The following is a 19990-nucleotide window of genomic DNA, read 5'->3' as shown; positions in this document are numbered from 1 at the left end:
GCCGCTCACCACAGCCCCGGTGTCCCCTCGCTGACGGGGCCGGGGCCGGCCAGGAGCCGCGGGGAGCAGCCCCCCGAGCCCCGGCACAGCACGGCTCCCCGCACCGGGATGCGCTCGGGACCAGCCCGTTCCGCTGGGGATGGGGGACGCAGGCCCTGGGCAGCGGGAACACCGCTCCTGTCACTGGCCCGGTGTCCGCAGCTCGGGGGGGGCGAGGGGACACGGAGCGGGGGGGGGGGGCCCGGCGGGGCGGGCAGGGCCCCCCGGGGCCGGTGATGCCCCTCGGCAGCGCCGCCGGCCCCGTGCTCGGTTTATTGTGGCTGCCGAGCCACAAAAGGGAGGAAAAATAATCCCCGTGCCCAACATGGCGCCCACCCAGCGCCCGCCGGGCCGGGGGGGACCGGGATGGGGACGAGGCCGGGCCCCCCCCCCCCCCCCTCCCCCAGGGGGGCCGGGCACCGGCGTGTTGGGGGGGTGCTGGGGGGGGCGGGCCGGGGGAGGGGGCGGCGGGCGGAGGGAGCCGCCGCCGGTGCCGCTTCACCGCCCCCCCCCCCGTGAGGGGGTGTGCGCGGATCCCTCCGCCTGCCCCCGGCCGAGCGGTGGCGGCGCCGCGCTCCGGGACCCGCGGCGGCTCCTCCCCGGCCCCCCCCCCTCCTCCACCTCCCCCCCCCCCCCTCCCCGTCCTCCTCCTCCTCCTCCTCCTCCTCCCGCCGCCGCCGCGCTCCCGTCGCGAGGCCGCTTTGTGTAGGGCGCGGGCTGGCCCGGCCGCCGCCCCCCGCTCCCCTCCCCTCTCCCCCAGCCCCGGGCGGTTCCAGCCGGTTCCAGCGCCCCCCCCCCCCCCACCGCCCCCCGCCGCCGCTCCCCCCCCCCCCCCCCACATAACGGGGCCGCCGCCGCTCCGCCCCGCTCCGCTCCTCACCTTCCGCGCCCGCTCCGCGCTCAGCCGCCGCCGCCGCCGCCTGGCTCCTACAGCGGCCCGCGGCCCCCCCGCGCTGCGCCGCCGGCCCGGCCCCGGGAGCGGCAGCGGAGGGCAGGTGGCATGGGCGGCGGGCCCGGGGCGCGATGCTGAGGGGGAGGAGGAGGAGGAGGAGGAGCGGGAGCGGGCGGCGCTGCCGCTGGCCCCGGCCTCTCGCCGTGCGCGCGCAGGGGGCGGCTCCGCGCCTGGCGTCCCCCCCCCCCCCGCCCCTCTCCCGCTCCCCTCCCCCCCCCCCGGGGCTCGTCACGGAGCCCGCGCGGCGGGCGGGCACCCGGCGGGCGGATGGACACAGCGCTCCGCGCGCACACACACACAAAAAGGGGACCTGGCCGGCGGAGGGATACGGTGACGTCATTTCCTCCTGGGCCGCGAGGCGCCGCGCCGATTGGCGCCCCGCGCGGTGACGTCACCGCCGCCACCGCCTCCTCGCCGGGCCCGGCCGAGGTCGGCGGCGGGGCCGGGGCCGGGGCCGCGCCGGGCTCCGTGGGGGCGGCCCCGGGGCCTCCCCCCCCCCCTCAGCGCGGCCTCCCGGGGCCTCGCCCGCGGCCCCACCGGGCCCTCGGGACGGTCACGGGCAGCGCCCGCGGGGCGGCGGCAGCCGGGCCCTGAGGCCGCGGGGGGGGGGTCCCGGCCTGGTCCCGGCGCTGCTGAGCCCCCCCCCCCCCCCCCCCCCGGGGTTTGGGGCTCCCGGACCGAAGCCGCCACCCACGGGTGCCGCGGGGCCCGGCAGCAGGGCCGTGACGCGGCCCCGGGGCCCCCAAACCGCACGGGGGGGGGGGGGGGAGCGGTGCGGGAGGGGGCTCGGGGGGGCTCCTGGAGACTCAGAGCGGGAGCAGAGCAGCCGCCGCCTCCTCCCTTTGCCGCAGCCTCGGGCACGAATCGCACCCCCGGGGGCGGGCTGCGGGTTAACCGGCCCCCAGCGGCCCCCGGTGCCCCGGGGTCGGGACGGGGCAGGGGGAACCGGCACCGAGCGGCCTCGGGAGCTGTCCGGGGAGCCGGGCCCGGGGGGTGCGGACAGGCCGAACGCCATCCGAGCAGCCGTGGGACGCTGCGGGTTTGCTGAAGTGCATCGCTGGCTCCGTGCCATCAAAGTTTCCCGTGCTGTCAGGCCGACAGATCTCATCAGTGCCTACGTTTCTCCCTAGCATAAATTCAAATGGTTTATATCTTTAATAATAGGGGTATTATTGTGAATAATGTAGTAACGATGGGCCACGTGGCTTCGAGCTGCACGCAGTACACACCAAACTGAAGACAGTACAGCGAAAACTGATAAAACGTGTTTTTACTGACAGTTAACGTATTTGACACTTGTATAAGTACACACTTTATAGCTGCTAACATATCTTCAGCCCACTTTGAAATGTTATTTTATTTATTCTTGAAAACACTCGCACAATTCGATAAGTAGCATGCTTCCCAAATGGACCCCCTTGCTGTGATGCCCATGTGATGCTGAAATGTGATTTATTATTCTGTGGTTCATTAAACAAGCACATTAATTTTCTTCTGATGGTCTTCATGAGTTACCAGTCATTCTTCCTAGTTTGCACAATGCACCAGACTACTCCACCTCATACTGGAGGGAAGTGTTTTCACTTAGTCGGTCTGTCACCTATAAATCATGTAGATGTGCAATACAAAGGGCTGCGCTTTCTGCTGTGGTTATGCCGCTGATACTAATAAAGAACAACATTATCACTAGCTCCGCGCTTGTATTCCTGATTGTGCTTCACAGCTGCTGCCTTAGAGGCACTTTTATTTAATTATTTAAGGTAATACCATCAAGTTTCACTTGATTTTTTTTTTCAAAAATATAGTCTGGAAACAGAAGCTATGAGTAAAAATGATTTTTTTTCCTTAAATGGCAAGGAAAACGGGCACTCACACTGGCACTGCAAGTGATGGGAAAAGTTAAAAGTTTACAAATGGAATTGGGATGTCTGTAGCAGGAAGGGTTTCCAATAGATTTCTGTATTACTGACTGATGACTAATGATTGTATCTACTCCTTGTCCTGGTTTCAGTTAGGACAGAGTTGATTTTCTTCCTAGCAGCTGGTAGGGTGCTATGTTGTGGCTTAGGACGAGCAGAGTGCTGATAACATGCTGGTGTTTTAATTGCTGCAGAGCAGTGCTTACACCAAGCCAAGGATGTTTCTGCTTCACCCTGCCCTGCCAGCAGGCAGGCTGGGGGTGCAGCAGGAGCTGGGAGGGGACAGAGCCAGGACAGGTGACCCCAACTGCCCAAAGGGGTGTTCCAGCCCATCTGGGGTCATGCTGAGCAGTAGATAGGGGTGGGTAGCCGAGGTGGGGGGGCGGACTGCTCGGGGTTAGGCTGGGCATCGGTCAGCGGGTGGTGAGCAATTGCACTGTGCATCACTTGTTTGTACACATTATTAGTAGTAGTACTATTAGCATCATTATTGTTATTATTATTGCTGTTGTTGTTATTATTATTGTTATTATTATTTACCTGTCCTAATAAACTGTCTGAACCTAAATGTTTCTCTTAAAAAGGCACCAAATACTCAACTCTATCAAACAGGTTCACTGAAGTGTGTTACGGTCCAGCTCTCCAGCTACGACAGGTCTCTGTTCTTGAGAGAGCCTGGCTGAGCAATAACGGTACAAATAAGTGACGTTCCTTTTGTTAGAAGCTGCTAAGACACAGCAATTTTTTACTGGCAACTGATATTACTAGTCCTGAAAGAACGGCAGTATTTTCCACAAAAAGGAAAGCTAATTACTCAGGCAAATAACCTACCAGTGCAGAAGGAACCTACTCAAGAGAGGGCTTAATAAAAATAGAGTTAGAGGCCTGTAGCCTACAGGACTCTGGGAGTTGGCCCAGGATCAAGATACTTCTCTGCAGGAAGCTGTTGTGGCTATAAAAATGTCTGTCCTTTTAATCATTGGGTTTGTTTGTCTTCTCAAGTCCCAGCTGAGATTTCCCTTTGCAGCCTCTCTAAACATCTGGTTGTTGTCATTTCATTATTACCAACCTTGAAGTAAAAGATCAGACTCTCCAAGATTATGCAATTTCTTTAAACATTATGAAATTATTTAACAGTAATAAATATGTGGAGTTTCGTACTAGTCTCAGCTTTTCATTTCCAAGCTTTCATTCAGTTCATATTCAAGCCATGAGCTCTCTGAAAGCGTGAGGCTTAGAACGTTGCTTCCTAGAAATAGTGATTCCTTCAAACAGTATCACTGTGGGGCTTAACAGAAATCTTGATTGTAAGCTTTGTGATAAAATCAAAAGTTGTCAGAAGCATCATTTATTACTACATGTGTAGATATTTATTTTGACTCTGGTTGCCAGTGGAATTGCCATATAGATGCAGTGTTTTATATAACAAAGAACGATGATGGGGTTTGCAAATGTGAACGAAGTCTGAAGAAGGCTGTCAGCATTTGTGCTGCAGACGATGGCTTTGCCAGTTTGTCTTCAGTGACTGCACAGAGGCCTGCGTCCACGCTGTTTTAAGCCAAATTTACACTAATGTTTTTCAGCCTTCCTCTGAATTCAGGTAGAGGTGGGAACACGTATTCAAATAAATAAACATTTATTAGACATTTCTACCTTCCAGGCTAATTATAACAACTTAACCTTGGCGTTGTCTCCAGGCATATCAAGGACAAAAGGGTCATTAGGGGCAGTCAACACGGCTTCAGCAAGGGGAAGTCGTGCTTGACCAACCTGTCAGCCTTCTATGAGGATATAGCGGGGTGGATAGATGATGGAAAGGCAGCATTTAGTAAAGAATGTATGACTTTGCAAACACAATACTCTCTTAATATCATAATTCTGTACGGGGTCTTACTCTGCCTTCATCTCTGTAGGTTTTGCCAGCTGACCATTGAACGATCTGGCTGTTGTTTGCCATGTGTGTTTTTCTTCTTTCTCATCCTCTTTAGAAGTGAATGAAACTGTCTCTGGTGGGTTGCTCTGCTTTGCTGAGCTTTTGATTTTTTTTTTTTTTTTTTTATGTTGTATCTGTCTGTATTTCTTTCCTTTTGTTCTTTTCTCTAATACACTACACAATCAAGAGGAGAAAGAAATAACATTGCTCATCGAAATGCAATAGTCCTCACTCGAGCAGCATTCTCTATGATGGTTTTGCCTGAGCTTTGCAAGATTTTGCCTGTTTTGTAAAGATTCACTTAAATTGACACAGTGTTTTCATAAACATTAAGTGGATGAAACCCTGGTATTCAGCTGTCAACCAAGCCAAACGCACCACAGGGAACTCTTCGTTGCTGTACTGTGACAATGACGTTTAATGTTTTTGCTCTCATATTCCTGTTTTAGAGAGGGGGGTCAAAACATGTTGTTTGTATTAGAAGTTACATGACTAGAGTGAAGCTATGAGTGCAACGGCTCCACTCCTGAAGAGCTTTTGTACTTTGTATGATTGTGGGACACACTGCACAAACAAAACACATAACTTCTGGTTGCCTAATTCTGTACACACATTACTGAGTTCAAAAAGTCATCAGTAATAAGGTAGGCAAAGGGGTTGAGCAATCTGAATCTTGTCCAGGGCAGTGAAGAAAAGAATCACGCGAGGGAACAGCACACAGCTGCGCCGGGGGGGGTCAGACTAAACCTTAGGAAGAACTGCTTAACGGTGAGGGTGGACGAACACCGGGGCAGGCTTCCTAGCAAGGCGGTTGATGCCCCTTGCTCGTCAGTGTTCAAGGGGCATTTGGACAATGTCCTCAATAATCTTTAACTTCTGGTTAGCCCTGAAGTGGTCGGGCAGTTGGACTGGATGTGTGGTGATGTGCTGCAACCATCTCTCGAGACACGGCGTGCAGATGTGTTGATCGAGTGTTGTGCCTTGGTAAAAGTGTGTCTGCGAACCTCAGGTCTGACACTTCAATGAGTTTCATTTGTGGATTGAAGTAGGATGGAAAAATGATGCGTGTGTTTGCCAGAAGCGCTGCAGAGGCTGTGGGTATGGAAGTAGTAAGGGCTGTACAGAAGCTGCAGAGGAGCTGCGTCGTAATGGGCTGGGAAGGAAGAGTCGAAAGTGTTTGTGGCTACCCTTGTGGGTCTGTTTATAATACAGTCTTACTTCACTTAATGGGTTTTATCTCATGAGCTGTTTGTAGCATTTTCACCACGCTGTTCCTGACTGCTCCCTCTGGCATGCAGTTCTTCTAATCTCAAGTGCCTCTTCTGCAACTTCCCTGCTTCAGGCTGCCTCTGAGTGCTGTTCCAAAGTCTCCATACATGTTCAGAGTCTTCTTGGCCTTTCTCTACTTTTGTGGTTGTCGTAGACACACCCCGAGGTGTGCTGCAGATCCCACTTCATTCTCAGTGGCCTGAGAAAACTACTGACCTTTAAAAGAACAGGAAAACGATAGACTGCTTCTCAGCAGGGGCAGTCAGCAGAACCCCAGGTAGGCTAACGAGTGAAACCGAGATTTTCACATGCTCAGGGCAGCTGTCAGTCCTGAAAGAAGCTGCTCTGAGCAGTGGTGCTGTGAAGTTTTCAGCAGGCCAGGTCCCTCTTTGTGTTTGCGTTGTTTCAGGGACCGAAGGGCCGTGAAGTGTTAAAAACACAGCTGCTGCGAGCCAAGCTGGACGCGGTTCAGAGCTGCGCTCTGGTCTCACATGCGTCTGCTCCTGGAGAACTTGAAACGCTGCCCACAGCCAGGAGCTTTGGAGCACAACTGCTTCCCCCTTTGCTGTTAGAAAGCGTACAGGCTTTCTCTGTGCAAGGGCAGCTACTGGGGCACAAAGCACGCAGATAAATACATCTGGAATATAAAGAGGAGCAAGTGGAAAGGCAACCAGAGCCAGCTGCAGCTCCAGGTACAACTCTGCTACGTCGGGCAGTGGGCTCCAAAAGCTTCCTCCTCTGCTTCCCAGGAGGTAGGTGCTGGGTTTCTGTTCCTCACCTCTGTGTTCTGCCGCACTGGGTCCTCCCCTGGGCAGCTTCTCTCTCGTCCTGCCCACCCCGTCAGGCTTGCATTTATTGCCTTCTAGGTGCAGCTTCTGCTTCACAAAAATCCCGTCCAGGCGGCTGCACTTCCTGCTGTGCACACCGAGCACTTGGGATCGCCTGGTCCAGCATGGGTAAGAGACCCCCGGGATCTGCAGGGGGGTCTGCTGCTTTTTTCTGCAGTTTGCACCGCGTGAAGTTTGTGAGCGTGTTTGTTAGTGGGGTGGACTGGTAAGGAGAGGCACAGCACAGGCGTGCCTTTCCTCTAATAAAGGGTTTACTTCTTTAAGCTACTGAAAGCTCCCGTGGTTGTAAATAAACAGCTGTAATGCTATCAGTGGCTGCTCTTTACGCTGTCATTAAATGTGTGTCCTAGTACCTCAGCGTTTAGAAACTGAAATAAGTATCTGGATTTACTGCTGTAGTTGAATGTGGATGTGAGTGCCCCTTTCAGGAAGATGGTAAACTGAGGACCCGAATTTCCCTTTCTCGTTATATAATTTTTACTTTTATTTCTGGATGCCAGGAAATGAAGAGGACTGAAGTAGAAAAGTTACTTTGTATGTGAATATATTATTGTATAATTTACAAAGCGGACACTGTTACCTTGTGATTTCACAAAAAAAAAGAAAAAAAAAGTTGTAGAACTTAGAAAAACACCCATAACTGCACAGACAAAAACAATGCTTCTGACTCAGCAAAAGAGACTGGTTTGGGTTATCGGTTATCTCCCTGCGGTGAATGCTTATCTTTTTGTGCTTTTGTAAGTACTAATAGCACAAAGTAAACTGTGTTCGTTTTACTTCAGTTCCTAAAAACTGCAAGTTTCAATTTGCAACCCATGATAATGACGGTTTTGTCTAAATGGCAGTGGCAGCCTGTAAGAAGTAACCAGGCAGCGTATAAAGTGTAAGTTAAATGCTGTACCGTGAAGCTTAAAGCAGCCTGGTGGTGATTAATTGGTTACAAGGTTTGGAAAAGTATGCACTTGGCAGTGTATAAGATGAAGTCTTAGACTGCTCTTCAAAAATTTAACAGATCATTAAAGTCTCCTTGCGTAATTTGTTACTTGGAAAAAGATTCGGATTCTAGAAAGAATGTGCTTCTTTTGTAAGTTCTGTAAGGCCTGTTTCTTGGCATGCACATACTATAGCTGATAAACTCATTTCTTTTTTTGCCACTTGGGTGTTTATTTCAGCAGCGTAACCTGGCACAGTCATACCATGCACCAGATTTGCCTACCTTTGTTTTTTAATGTCAGCATTTAATCAATGCACACACTGAGGCTGAGTGAAGTTTCTATTTCCTCAGGCTCTGTGAAAAGCGCAGTTTGGCCTAGATTTATTCTACCTAACTTTAAGCTCTCCACAGAGGTGCCTAATCTATTGCCATGTTTCTCCTAAACTCCCTCTTACACATAGGCACCTTTACAGTTTGTCTTAAGTGGGCTGAAGAACTCTGTTGCCATAAAATAATACGAATAAAAAGGCAAAGTCTTTGATGCTCCCTTCCTTCATTTCAAGCTGTTAAACCCGAACTGTGAAAGAAAGTACTTCTTCCTTGTGTAAATAGTTGCCCAGCTTACTATGAAACTGTGCTTTATCAGGTAGGATATTTTTTACAACACTATTACCTCTTGTTGTATATCTAAAAACGTCATTACACAAGACTACAAGTAACTCCAGGTTAATCTGGGTATAGCGCACCTGTGGCTTCCTCAGAGGCTTTGCATGTCACCTAGGAACGTTAACACACGTTACATAAGTATAAACAGATTGGCCTTTTAGTTGTTTGAAGTGTAGCAAAATATCCCCAATCCTTGTGGTTAATTAGCACAGAGTTTTCCAGAGTGGCTTGTGGATTTGTGGTGGTGGTCCACGAAGGATCCCAGTTTTGTTGGGTTTACTGGTCCACTTGGTCTCCAGTGAGAGGAACAGGACAGGTAGAAAGACATGAAAAAATACAGAGCAAATGGAAACTAGATTGGATTCCTCAGTTCTCTTTGCTCTCCAGAAGTGAGAATTGCTGTAAACAATGGTAAAAAAAATAAATAAAAATTGCATTTTTATCAGCTCTTAGTGCATATACACAAAAAACTGCATAGGAATGAGGAGAAGCTGGACTCATAGTACCTCCATTTGTGAGGAAAAAAAGGAAAATTGTACAATGAAGCAATTAAAGTTAAATGCGTGTGTTCTTCCTATTAAATTAGCGTGAGCAATTGGTGGTAGAGAAATGTTGTTTTATTAGGAAGACAAGGAAGGTGGGCTTTGTGAATGAGGAGCTATCCATAAGAGAATTTGTCTGCAAAGGTGTAAGATACAGGAAAAAAAAAAAAGTGTTTTTGTCGTAGCTGGAGCATGCAAACCACATGTATGTGATAACGATGTCCCACTTCCTGGTGTTCAAAACACTTAGCCAGCTGCCAGATTGATGGGGGCTCCGGAATGTAATGATTTATATTAGTTTGTTTGCTGTGTAAATATCCGCAGTTACTATACATAGCATGTTGCTACAAGATGGTACAAATCAGTCTCATGACAAAAACCTTATTTTGTACTCACAAATGAGCTTGGCATCATATAACAGAAAGACTTTGAGCTTGGCATCATATAACAGAAAGACTTGCATCATCCTCAGATATCTTGAGGCAGTTAGATACAATGGTTTAGAATAAAAGAGTGTTTGAACAAGATCAGAGGGAAAGCAGAAACAAACAAATGTAAGAGGAAATGTTCCTCATCTTGCTGTATGTTTTCTCTGGAAAACAATTTTGCACAAATCTTTTTTCTCAAAGTAATCTGCAGAACGCTGCATTTGCAATGCTAATTACACTGTGGTCTAATGCATACTGAGTGCCTGCTAATTTAGGTGATTGAGAAAATTGGAATAAAGTTTAAATTATGGCTTTTTGTAAAACTTAGACATAAGTGGAACAAAGCAAACTTTCTATTTTGTGTTTTCAGATAAAAATGTTTCACAAAGAATGTGAAATTAAACCTAAAGTACTAAATAGCTCTTTTTGAGAAGATCTTGTTTTTAAAATTATGAGCCTCCAAATGCAATGAGTGGATTGCTTGAAGCATTTTGCCTCTCTTAGGCCTGCAGCATTCAGGACAAAACAAAAACAAAAACAAAAACACCTTTGTATTTAAATGTGGCGGTGTCAGAGAATGGCAAACAATTAGCTGGTTATTTTTATAAGGTGGGGTCTCATGAGAGCAGAGGGGGAATAACCTGAGAATACTTCAGGGTAATATTTTCTTAATTCTAGCCAACCGTTTATTGATACAGTCCTCAGCATACATGTTCTAGTGACTGTGCTTGAGTAGAAATTGCTGTGTATGAAGCTGTTTGAATATTATTTTAGATGTTGATATGGATCCAAGCTTGTACAAAGGGAAATAAGCAAGTTAGAAATAAGCTGAAACAGTTATGAAATGTTACATGTAAGCAGCGAGCAGTGCTTCATCAAGATCAAGCTCTTAATTCTGAATGAGCCTAAAACAGGAGTCGTGTCTTTTTGACAGTGAACGCATCACTTTCCAGACAGAGATCCTGTGACAACTGCTGCAGTCCCATTCTCCATTGAAGTTTTGAGGGTTTATCATTGGTTTTGACTGTCAGAAAACAGGAGCACTGCTTCTCAGTCTTACACGCTCAGCTTCTATAAAATTTTGTCTTCCCTCCTGACACAGAGCCCAGCTTTCCACCAGACTCGGTCTTTTCGTCTGCTTTTGTGGGGTTCTTCTAAAGTTATGGTTTTCTCACTAAGCTTTTTTCCTTCTGCTGATTCATGCCGTAGATGAGGAGCTAGAAATGGTAAATATGGAATTGCCAGTTCAAGGAACAGAGGTGGGGAGCTGAGTTTCAAATAGAGAAAATGTGTAATGGTTCATAACTCCCCTTTCTCTTCTCCTTTCTGGTTGCCTGCAGTATCACCTCTTACCCAGGTCATAAATCCTTAAAAGTCACCACTTCTTCAGCATTTATATGCAGAGGAAGACTGGAGGCTTTCCAATAATAATAAAATGGGTTGTTCAAACTGGGCAATCTGGCTACTTACTCATCTGGCAGTGATTCAGCAGCTCTCTCTAAAACATTTAACACAATTTTCTTTAAATCCATAGACCATTGTCATATATGAATGTGGTTTAAAATAGTGAGGTTGAACTCTTTGAAATGAAGGCCAAAATTTGCCATCATTTTTGAGTGTGGAGTGTCATATTCAGTATATTTTCAGAAACTGAAGTAACTTCACCACTAACTGGAGTCAGTGAGACTTACAGGTGTTTGGTAATGTAAAAATCAATCTAAGATTCATCAATCTTTGAATTCAAAGCCAATATTATTTTATAGGTAAATTTTAAAATAATTTAGAGACTTAAACTTCTTTGTTTTCCTCTAATCAGCAAAATGTGGAGCATGTGGTCCAGGATATGCAACTCCTCTGGATGCCATGAAAGGCAAGTAGTGGGATCTTTTCTTAAATCCAAGCCATCAGTAAAGGAATTGATTTCAAATTCAGTGAAGATTAGTTAGATGCCTTCCAGAGTGGCTAATTAGCAAGGCCAAGTAGACTTCAAATACCAGAAGAGATTTGATTTCATTTTGGACCCAGCTGCACAAAGCATGCAAGCTCTGTTACCATGAGTTCAATGAATCATAGTGCTAAAACAAAGCAGATCAGGGTTTAGATAAGTGTGCAGATATAGGATATAGGATGCTGATATGCTGCAAAATAGAGCTTATCCATAAGAATATGAGGTGCAAGTTACCATAATTTAGCTTACAAAAATGATTCTTCTGTGTTTTTGGGTGGAGAGCTTTATAGACTGCACTCAGACTCTCTCATAAAAGCAAGTGATTTTTCTATGACAGAAGACAAGGAAAACTGGAGAAGGGACTGTGTGACATAGTTCAATGGGAAGCTTCTCATCCACTCGTAGCTGTACTAAAGTCATGTTCTGATCTTCCCAGCTCTGCTGGGTTAAATCCTGAACCTTACCAAAGCCCTTGAAGCATTTTGCTGTAGCCTCCATACAATGGAAATGTTACCTCCATACAATGGAAATACTGAGGTCTGGCTTCCTAGTTACCACTGAGGGAGAATCACAGTTCGTAGACTTGGAGATTTAAAAAAAAAAAAAAAAAAAAAAAAGAGTATTTCAATATTAACCTCATTTTTTATAAAGTGGTTTGTTCCAACACATTAAACAAGACTTCTACCTTGAAAGGTCCCCGGGAGGAGATCTTGTACCTGCCCTGCATCTACCGAAACACTGGGATAGAGAAGCCTGACTACCTGGCCACTGTGGATGTTGACCCCAAATCTCCCCACTACTGTCAGGTACCCATGTGTAGAACGGCTCTAGTGCTCCGTTTTCTAGGGTGATGAATAGTTGGGTTTGCATTCACTGCTTCTAGTCTTACTTCTTATATGATTTGTGAACTTTCCTTCTCGGCTCTGTAACTGACTTCATGTTTTGTTTCTCTTTTTTCATAACTTTCAAATAGGTATTTGTGTTGAGAATCAATTAAATCCTCTGCTGTTTTTCTTACTAGGTTAGTCAAAATAACATTTACCTTGCTAGTCTCATGACATGTTCAGAGCAATGCTTTTGTGCTAAGTGTTGTAATAGTCCTCTTTGTAGCACTGTTGCTGATTTATACTGAGCATAAGCATTAAGCTCTAGAAGGTCTTATTTCCCTGGGGTGTGCCAATAGCGTGGACAGAGTTTATAGTATAGGATCCCTGATATCATGGGAAATTGTACACATTAGAAATCTAATCCATCTGCTTTGTGAATGGAAAGCTGTAGGTAGCCATCTACCAGCACTACCAGATCCCAATTATTGTTAAGACTGATTAGTTTGTTGCTGCAAACAGTATGCTCTAAACTGTATTTAAACATTCAGTGCTCATATGACTGAAATTACCAAAGATGTTTGGACTCTGATCTCCATATCTTGAAGGAGCAGTGAATCTAGTTTTACAATGTAGATTTTCATAATTTGTTCTTTTTTCTTTTTTTTTTTTTTATAACTACTGCTTAGGTTTTTATTGTAGAGGAGTGGAGGAAACAAATAGCCTGAACATTTGACAGACTTAGCTATTATCTTCAACTTTTCTCAGTTATACAGGGGAAAGGTAAAAAACAGAAGCAAGAGTGCAAATTAACAAGTCAGTTTGCAACAGTCAGCCCCAGCTGTAATCAGGTAAATCTTGTAAAGTGTAAGACTTGCAGCACATAAACAATTGATGGTTTGTTTTTTATTTTGTCTTTTTTTTTTTTTCCATATTATTATTCCACGTCTCCTTAATTAGCTGGAACCTTTAAAAGATTGGGATGAATTTAATAGCATACAGCATTTAACAAATGCTATGCAATTGTGATGTCCAACTTTCTTCTCCTGCTTTACTGTTTCAGCTCTGCATATCTCGCACTGAATCTGCTTCCTGAATAACAAATAGCAGTTTTCTTCTGCTCTTTATTAATTTATGCTTTGACATAAAGACCCATTTCTTTGCCTAGGGGAAAAACTATCCTAGACTGAATCTTAAGTATGTCTCTGACTTTGTAGGTCATCCACCGCCTGCCCATGCCCAATCTTAAAGATGAGCTCCATCATTCAGGGTGGAACGCCTGTAGCAGCTGCTATGGGGATGCTTCAAAGAGAAGAAATCGTCTCATTCTACCAAGTCTGATCTCGTCTCGCATTTATGTGGTGGATGTGGGAACGGACCCGAAGGCTCCTAGAATCCATAAGGTATATTTTGGTTATTTCTTTTATATATATATATTTATTATTATTATTTTTTGACCAAGAGATGGTAATTTTATGGATCCCAACTTAAAATTAGAATAGTGGAGTCAGAACAGATTTAGATGCTTTTGCCAAATATTAGGAACTTGTGGGGGTTCTGAAACTCCTACAGTTTATTGATAAATTGCACACAAAAATCTTGCAAGTACATGTATATGCAATGTCAAACACTCAGAAGTTAGGAAGTTTCAGAATTCAGCCTGCCTCTGCAATACAAATTTCAGTCAATGTGTTTGCACGCTGTAATATCGTTTCTGACTAGCAGATCACAAGGCAAATTCATATCTGACACAGTCAACACATTCAACTGAGCATATGTTTTTCAGAGATCCTGATGAGTTCAAATTTGATGGGATTTCTACTAAGCAAAACCAGATCTTCTCCATAAAGGACACCTCCTCCTTGATTTATAATCCTTGTTCCTAAACTTACAATATGTAGATTTTTAAAAAGAAAAATCTAGTAAATTATTTAGTATGGAGAAAATAACATTTTTTGTTATCTCTTGTTATTTGAAACAAATCGTTTTTTTATTTTTATTTTTATTTTTATTTTTAAAGCTTCCACTTCAATAGAACTCATTTGGCTTAGGTTTGGTTTGGATACAGGCTTTTTACTTTGTACACACCTGTTCAGATTCCCTTCTCTGACAGTGGAAAAATACACATTGCTGGAGTCAGATTTGTCTAACCTAGTTTAGACAACTGTATTAGGATAAGGGAATTATGTCCTGAAAGTGTCTATATCTCTATTGATTATAAAATAAGCATAGAGGACTAGCTTTGATGTAAATATGTACACTGTCAGAATCGATACTTGTGTCCTGGCTTCAGCTGGGATAGCATTAATTTGGGTGAATCCTACACCAATGGGTAAAACTTCAGTACAGAGTGCCAGAGACAAATTTAGTGTACTTATCAAACATGGCTTTTGAAGACAGGTCATAATGTGTAATGAAGGAAAATGTTAAGTGATCCTACAAATGCTCTCATTCATAATCTTACAATTTTGAGATCTTTAGAACATTGCCAGAGTTTAAGTGTTAAGACAGTGGAATAAAACATCCCAAGGGTCTTTTCCTATACAGTGGATTTTGTTTCAAACTGTGTCTGGCAAGTCTCAAAGATTTTCTTTCCTCTGAACTCCAAACGAGAGCTGACATCTGAAAATCGCACAGTGGTGTTTCTGCCACTAATACTAATTAAAACAAATTCAGATGCACGTGTCTCAGTGGTGCATGAATTAGACTGTTGCTGTTTATGTTTTTGAAAAGAACAAACATATCTATAATGTCATGGATGGTAGTGTATTATTGGCTAGAGTAGAAAGCAAGAGGTGTCAAGTACTCAAAAAGCAAAGCAGCAAAAGAAACTGCTGCCCTGAGGCACACACCATTCCCACTCTGAAACTTCTGCTCTTACTGGTAAAATTGGTATTCCATAATCTTAGCGAAGGTCTGGTTATATGTATACTCATTTTAGGTTGTGGAACCAGTGGAGCTGTTCTGGAAGGGTAATGTGGCTAATCCTCACACCTCTCACTGTCTGGGCAATGGTGACATCTTAATCAGCTGTTTGGGAGATCCTTCTGGCAATGGAAAAGGTATTAATCCCCTTTGTTATTTTATGGAATGGAATCACAATATTTTTGTTAAGCATAAGATCACATTTACAGAGTGCTTAGCAAATAGATATTTAAGTATTAATATATTATTTATCTTTTTTAACACTTTGTGTCTTCTTCCATTTTGTATCAGGTGGCTTTCTTTTGCTTGATGGAGAGACCTTTGAAGTGAAAGGAAACTGGGAGAAAGGGGAGAAGGTCCCCCCCTTTGGTTATGACTTCTGGTATCAGCCACGGCATAATGTCCTGATGAGCACTGAGTGGGGAGCCCCAAAAGTCTTGGCAAATGGGTTTAACCCCGCTGATGTAGAGAAAGGTGAGGGATCGTGTGTTTAAACTCTCAAAAGTAAAAGTGGTTTTTCATTAAAGTTAAAATAATCTCTTATGTGCTTCTTTTTGTCTGACCTGATCCCTTAGGGCATTATGGCCGTCATATTAATGTGTGGGACTGGAACTCTCATACTTACATTCAGAAAATTGACTTGGGGAAGGACTCCATTCCTCTGGAAATCCGATTCCTCCACAATCCGGATGCTGCAGAAGGGTTTGTTGGATGTGCTCTGAATAGTACAGTACATCGGTTTTACAAGACGGAGGTAAGCAATCGAAGAAGCCATGGCAAACCTAGCTGCTTCAGAAATCCACCAATCACTTAGGAAATAGTGGAATTTGATTAAAAAGAGAGAGAGCTCCTAATTCCAGTCCAAATCTAGCCAAGCAATACCATCATGTCAGAGAGAAAACCATCTAATGATGGTGAGGATAAAAGCAGTACCATGGGTTTCATGAAGTTACCATTCAGGTCCTTCATGGCTGAGCAGTTGCAGCTGGCAGACTTTCTGAGTATCTCTGCAGCTGATGTGTGACTTGTCACCAGTGACAGCCTGTGCTGCCTACTGCTCAGCCACTATGTGGGAGCACAGGGAAGACCTGAAGTTAGAGCTAGGACGGTGTCATGAACAGGGGAGCAGAACTATTGTCATTTTGGAGGGCAAGCTGGAGGAGATGGGATGACAGTCTATAGGACGTTAGCAGTCTGCTGCTGTTAGAGCAGTCGGAGATGTTGTTTCATTACTAACACAGCTCATCCTCAGTGGTGGTGGTGTACTTACCGTCCTCACCCCTTGGTAACACTTCACTGCAGCGTGTGTATCACCTCCGTACAGGACCTGTTAAATAAAAAGTACTGTTTGCTTTTCCTCCCTCTGTCATGCAAGCTTCTTGGCTAACATCAAGGCACTAATAATGCTGTGTTTTCTCCTGTGCCTTTTGCAGAAAGGAAACTGGGCAGCAGAGAAGGTGATTGAAGTACCCAGCAAGAAGGTGCAAGGATGGCTTCTCCCTGACATGCCTGGTTAGTATGAGCATGTTTGGAGAGGAAATGGGGTGTTCTCCCCTTCTGCAGTGTAGCTTTTTGGGAAATCTTTAAGTGTTCAAACACTTTCCTTGTAAAATACTAAGTTTCTGCTTGGATTCTTTGTATAACACGATGTAACCAATTTAGCTTTGTTTATGAGCCACCAAGTGGGAGATCTTGTCAGGCCTCTGCTCTCACATTGCTCAATGATTGAGGTTAGATTCTATAGAAAAATACTTTGTGTTTGGGTCCTGTATATGAACTCACAGTAGTTCCACAACAGAATTACAGAATAGTCCTGGAAATGCTGGTAGGGTCTAAACCTCCATTTGAGTAAGCACAGAGTTTCCAAGGATGGTTGTGTTTGTTCAGCCCATTTCTTAACATATTTTTCTGAGGCTAATATGACTGGAATTTCAAAAGATCATAGGCTTGTGGTTTAGATTGTTGCTCGTCTAGTCCATTTTGTGACTGCTACTGCATCTTTTCTTGAAGGTCTTATTACTGATGTCCTCATCTCACTGGATGACAGGTTCCTGTATTTCAGCAACTGGCTGCACGGAGACATCCGTCAGTATGATATCTCCAACACTCGCAAACCCAAGCTGGTGGGTCAGGTAAGCCAGCCTCAGAAAATCTGTCACATACAAGGGCAGTACAACCTTATTTCCTCCTTTTCAGAAAGGAGGAAATGGCAATTTACCCTTGCTTGAGAATGATCACTATATTGCTTTCATGTTCCTTTGATATCCAGCACCTGTTCTCACACCCTCCCTTGGTTACAGGTATTTCTGGGAGGCAGTATCATAAAAGGTGGACCTGTAACTGTAGTGGAAGACAAGGAGCTGCAGTGTCAGCCAGAGCCATTTGTGATCAAAGTAGGTTTTCTTTTTCTTAACATGCATGTTGTAATTTGTCAGCGCGCTGCTAATTATAATCTGTTTTGAAATATCCCTACACTGCAGTCAAAGGTGCAACATATAAAGCAGTATCTGAGCAAGTTTATATCCTGGCTTACAGCCTGGGTTGCAGGTATCACATTTCAGCATGGGCTGGAGCTAGTAAATCCTGGTAAGTGTTCTGGGTCCCCGATGGAATTGTACAAGTTGTTTGACTGTACCAAAGGCTGTGTAATTACATCTTCCCTGCTGTTGTTAGCTAGCTAATTTAAAGCTAATTCAATGTGTATACATCACACTGCCATCATTCCTTCTGATAATCATTCAACAACTGAAAAACTAAACCAGGTCATGTAGTATTCCTCAGCATCCCTTGTGTGTGTGTGTGTATATATAAGTTTTCAGATAAAGAGTTTTATAAAACTGGTCAATGTGATATAAAAATGAAAAAATATTAACTGTCTCTGGCCATGATTAGTGTGCATTAATATTATCACTGCCAAGGCAGCCGTGTATGCAAAGTGTTATTGGATGTGCAAGATCTGAACGTACTCATGACTGGATCTGTTGTCTACTGAAGATGGTTTGAGGAAGCTCCACATACTCCTTTTATTCATAGTGCAGTTTGTAACCTAGCTGCTGTATAGGCATGTTCTTATTTGCCACTGTGTTATGCCACCCATCTCTTGCTTGATTTTTTTATGCTTTCATCTAAGCACAGCATCGTGATCCATTCAGCCCTTACTTTCTTACATTGCTAGTGCTGTGAAGTAAGCAAGACCCATCTGAGTTGGCTTTGAGGCTACCTCTGTTACAATTTTAGGGGAAGAGAGTGCAAGGTGGACCTCAGATGATTCAGCTTAGTTTGGATGGGAAGAGATTGTATGTCACCAGCTCTCTCTACAGTGGATGGGACAAGCAGTTCTACCCAGATCTTGTCAAGTAAGTACACCTCAGTGAAAGGGATGACTGTACAGGCCCGTGTTCAAGATTTTACTACTATTACTTAAATAATAGTGTGCCAATACCAGCTGGTCTACACAGGCAAGGAGACGGAATACAGTAACTTTTTATGCACAGATCTCCAATCTGGGTATTTCACTCACAAGCCAGAATCCATCCCCCTCCTTAACAGGCACAAAACTCTGGGTCTGTACACACTGGTAAATAACAATAGGAAGAAACCAGTAAACATAGCCTAGCCTTCTGTATTACTTCCAAACTGCCTTTAAGCACATCAGCATGACTATATTTTTTTGTTAATCAAGAGTGGAAAAGATGATCTTCCAGGTGTCCACAGGAGGGCATAGTGCAGCTTGCCTTTTCCTTGTTAATTAACAACAATTCACTCATTCACTGCTATGAATGAACTATTTCACTCATTAATTGCTAATATGAGGTTGCAGATTTCACTGAGGCAGTGTAACTCACTTTTTAGGCCTGCTAAGGCCTAGTTTGAATCTGGAATTTAATTTCTTTCTATATTAAACAAAGACAAATCCTGCCCAGCAAATATGAGTTCTTTTCCCAATGTCTGTTTTCTTGTCCCTTTTTTCAGGGAAGGCTCTGTTATGCTGCAGGTTGATGTGGATACTGAAAGAGGTGGATTGAAAGTGAACAAAAACTTCCTAGTGGATTTTGGGAAGGAGCCTGATGGGCCTGTTCTAGCTCATGAGATTCGTTATCCTGGAGGAGACAATACCTCCGACATCTGGATTTAACTGTTGTATGGAGCTGTTTTCTTTTTTCTTTTTTTTCGTTCTTTCATTCTTTTTTTTTTTTTCACCATGTTTGTTTCGTTTGATTGTTTCTCCCTCTCTCTCCTCCCTACCCCCACTTCTGATTTTATATAGGTGAATCAGTTCAGCCAGGACTTTGTCCGCTGTCTAAATTTAGAATTCCATTAGGGTGAGCCACAGAAGCTCCATTTTCTTCTCATTCTCTGAGGCAGCCAAGTGAATCTTTCTGAAACATGATATACATCTCATTTATTTCTCTAATCTTTGCCTTAAGTCCTGTATAATCACTATTGACTGCAGGTTTTGAGGCCAAGCACATTGATCTTTTAAGGATTGTTTGCCAGGTGGTGGTGGTGAAGCTGTTAAGAAGTGTACATTTCATGGGCTTGTCCCAGAGCACAAGTGTCCTTTCCCTGCAAAGCTTAATTTACTCATAAATTGATCGGTGTTATACAGCAGACACAGCATAAAAATAATGCGTATCTAATCTGAAGCCATGTGTTTCCAGAGCTGGGTTATATTTTAACATCTGTGTATGTATGTGATATTATAAAACATCAGCAATAAAATTGTTCTTCAAGTCAGATGGAGCTTCACTTTTTTTTCTTCT

The 19990-nt window shown here is 44.7% G+C and overlaps 2 protein-coding genes across 2 annotated transcripts in view; one reads left to right on the top strand and one right to left on the bottom strand.

The window, feature by feature from the left end:
- The window catches only part of POGZ (pogo transposable element derived with ZNF domain), a 33962-nt gene extending 32704 nt beyond the window's left edge, over nucleotides 1-1258 (bottom strand). Inside the window, exon 1 of the mRNA XM_068663106.1 lies at nucleotides 920-1258. The gene's annotated coding sequence lies outside the window, so the exon portion shown is untranslated. The remainder of the gene's footprint in view (nucleotides 1-919) is intronic.
- A 5340-nt stretch (nucleotides 1259-6598) lies between these two features.
- LOC137845585 (methanethiol oxidase-like) lies at nucleotides 6599-19964 on the top strand. Its single transcript, XM_068662930.1, has 13 exons — nucleotides 6599-6864; nucleotides 6979-7068; nucleotides 11347-11400; nucleotides 12172-12284; nucleotides 13520-13705; nucleotides 15244-15364; nucleotides 15519-15701; nucleotides 15803-15981; nucleotides 16661-16739; nucleotides 17238-17359; nucleotides 17528-17620; nucleotides 18465-18583; nucleotides 19200-19964. The coding sequence occupies exons 2-13, from the start codon at nucleotides 7065-7067 to the stop codon at nucleotides 19360-19362; spliced, it is 1416 nt and encodes a 471-aa protein (XP_068519031.1). The 5' UTR covers nucleotides 6599-6864; nucleotides 6979-7064; the 3' UTR covers nucleotides 19363-19964.
- Nucleotides 19965-19990: the final 26 nt, after the last annotated feature.

The sequence above is a fragment of the Anas acuta genome, chromosome 28, assembly GCF_963932015.1.
Source record: "Anas acuta chromosome 28, bAnaAcu1.1, whole genome shotgun sequence".
NCBI lineage: Eukaryota > Metazoa > Chordata > Aves > Anseriformes > Anatidae > Anas > Anas acuta.
This window is presented reverse-complemented; position numbering and strand designations above follow the sequence as displayed.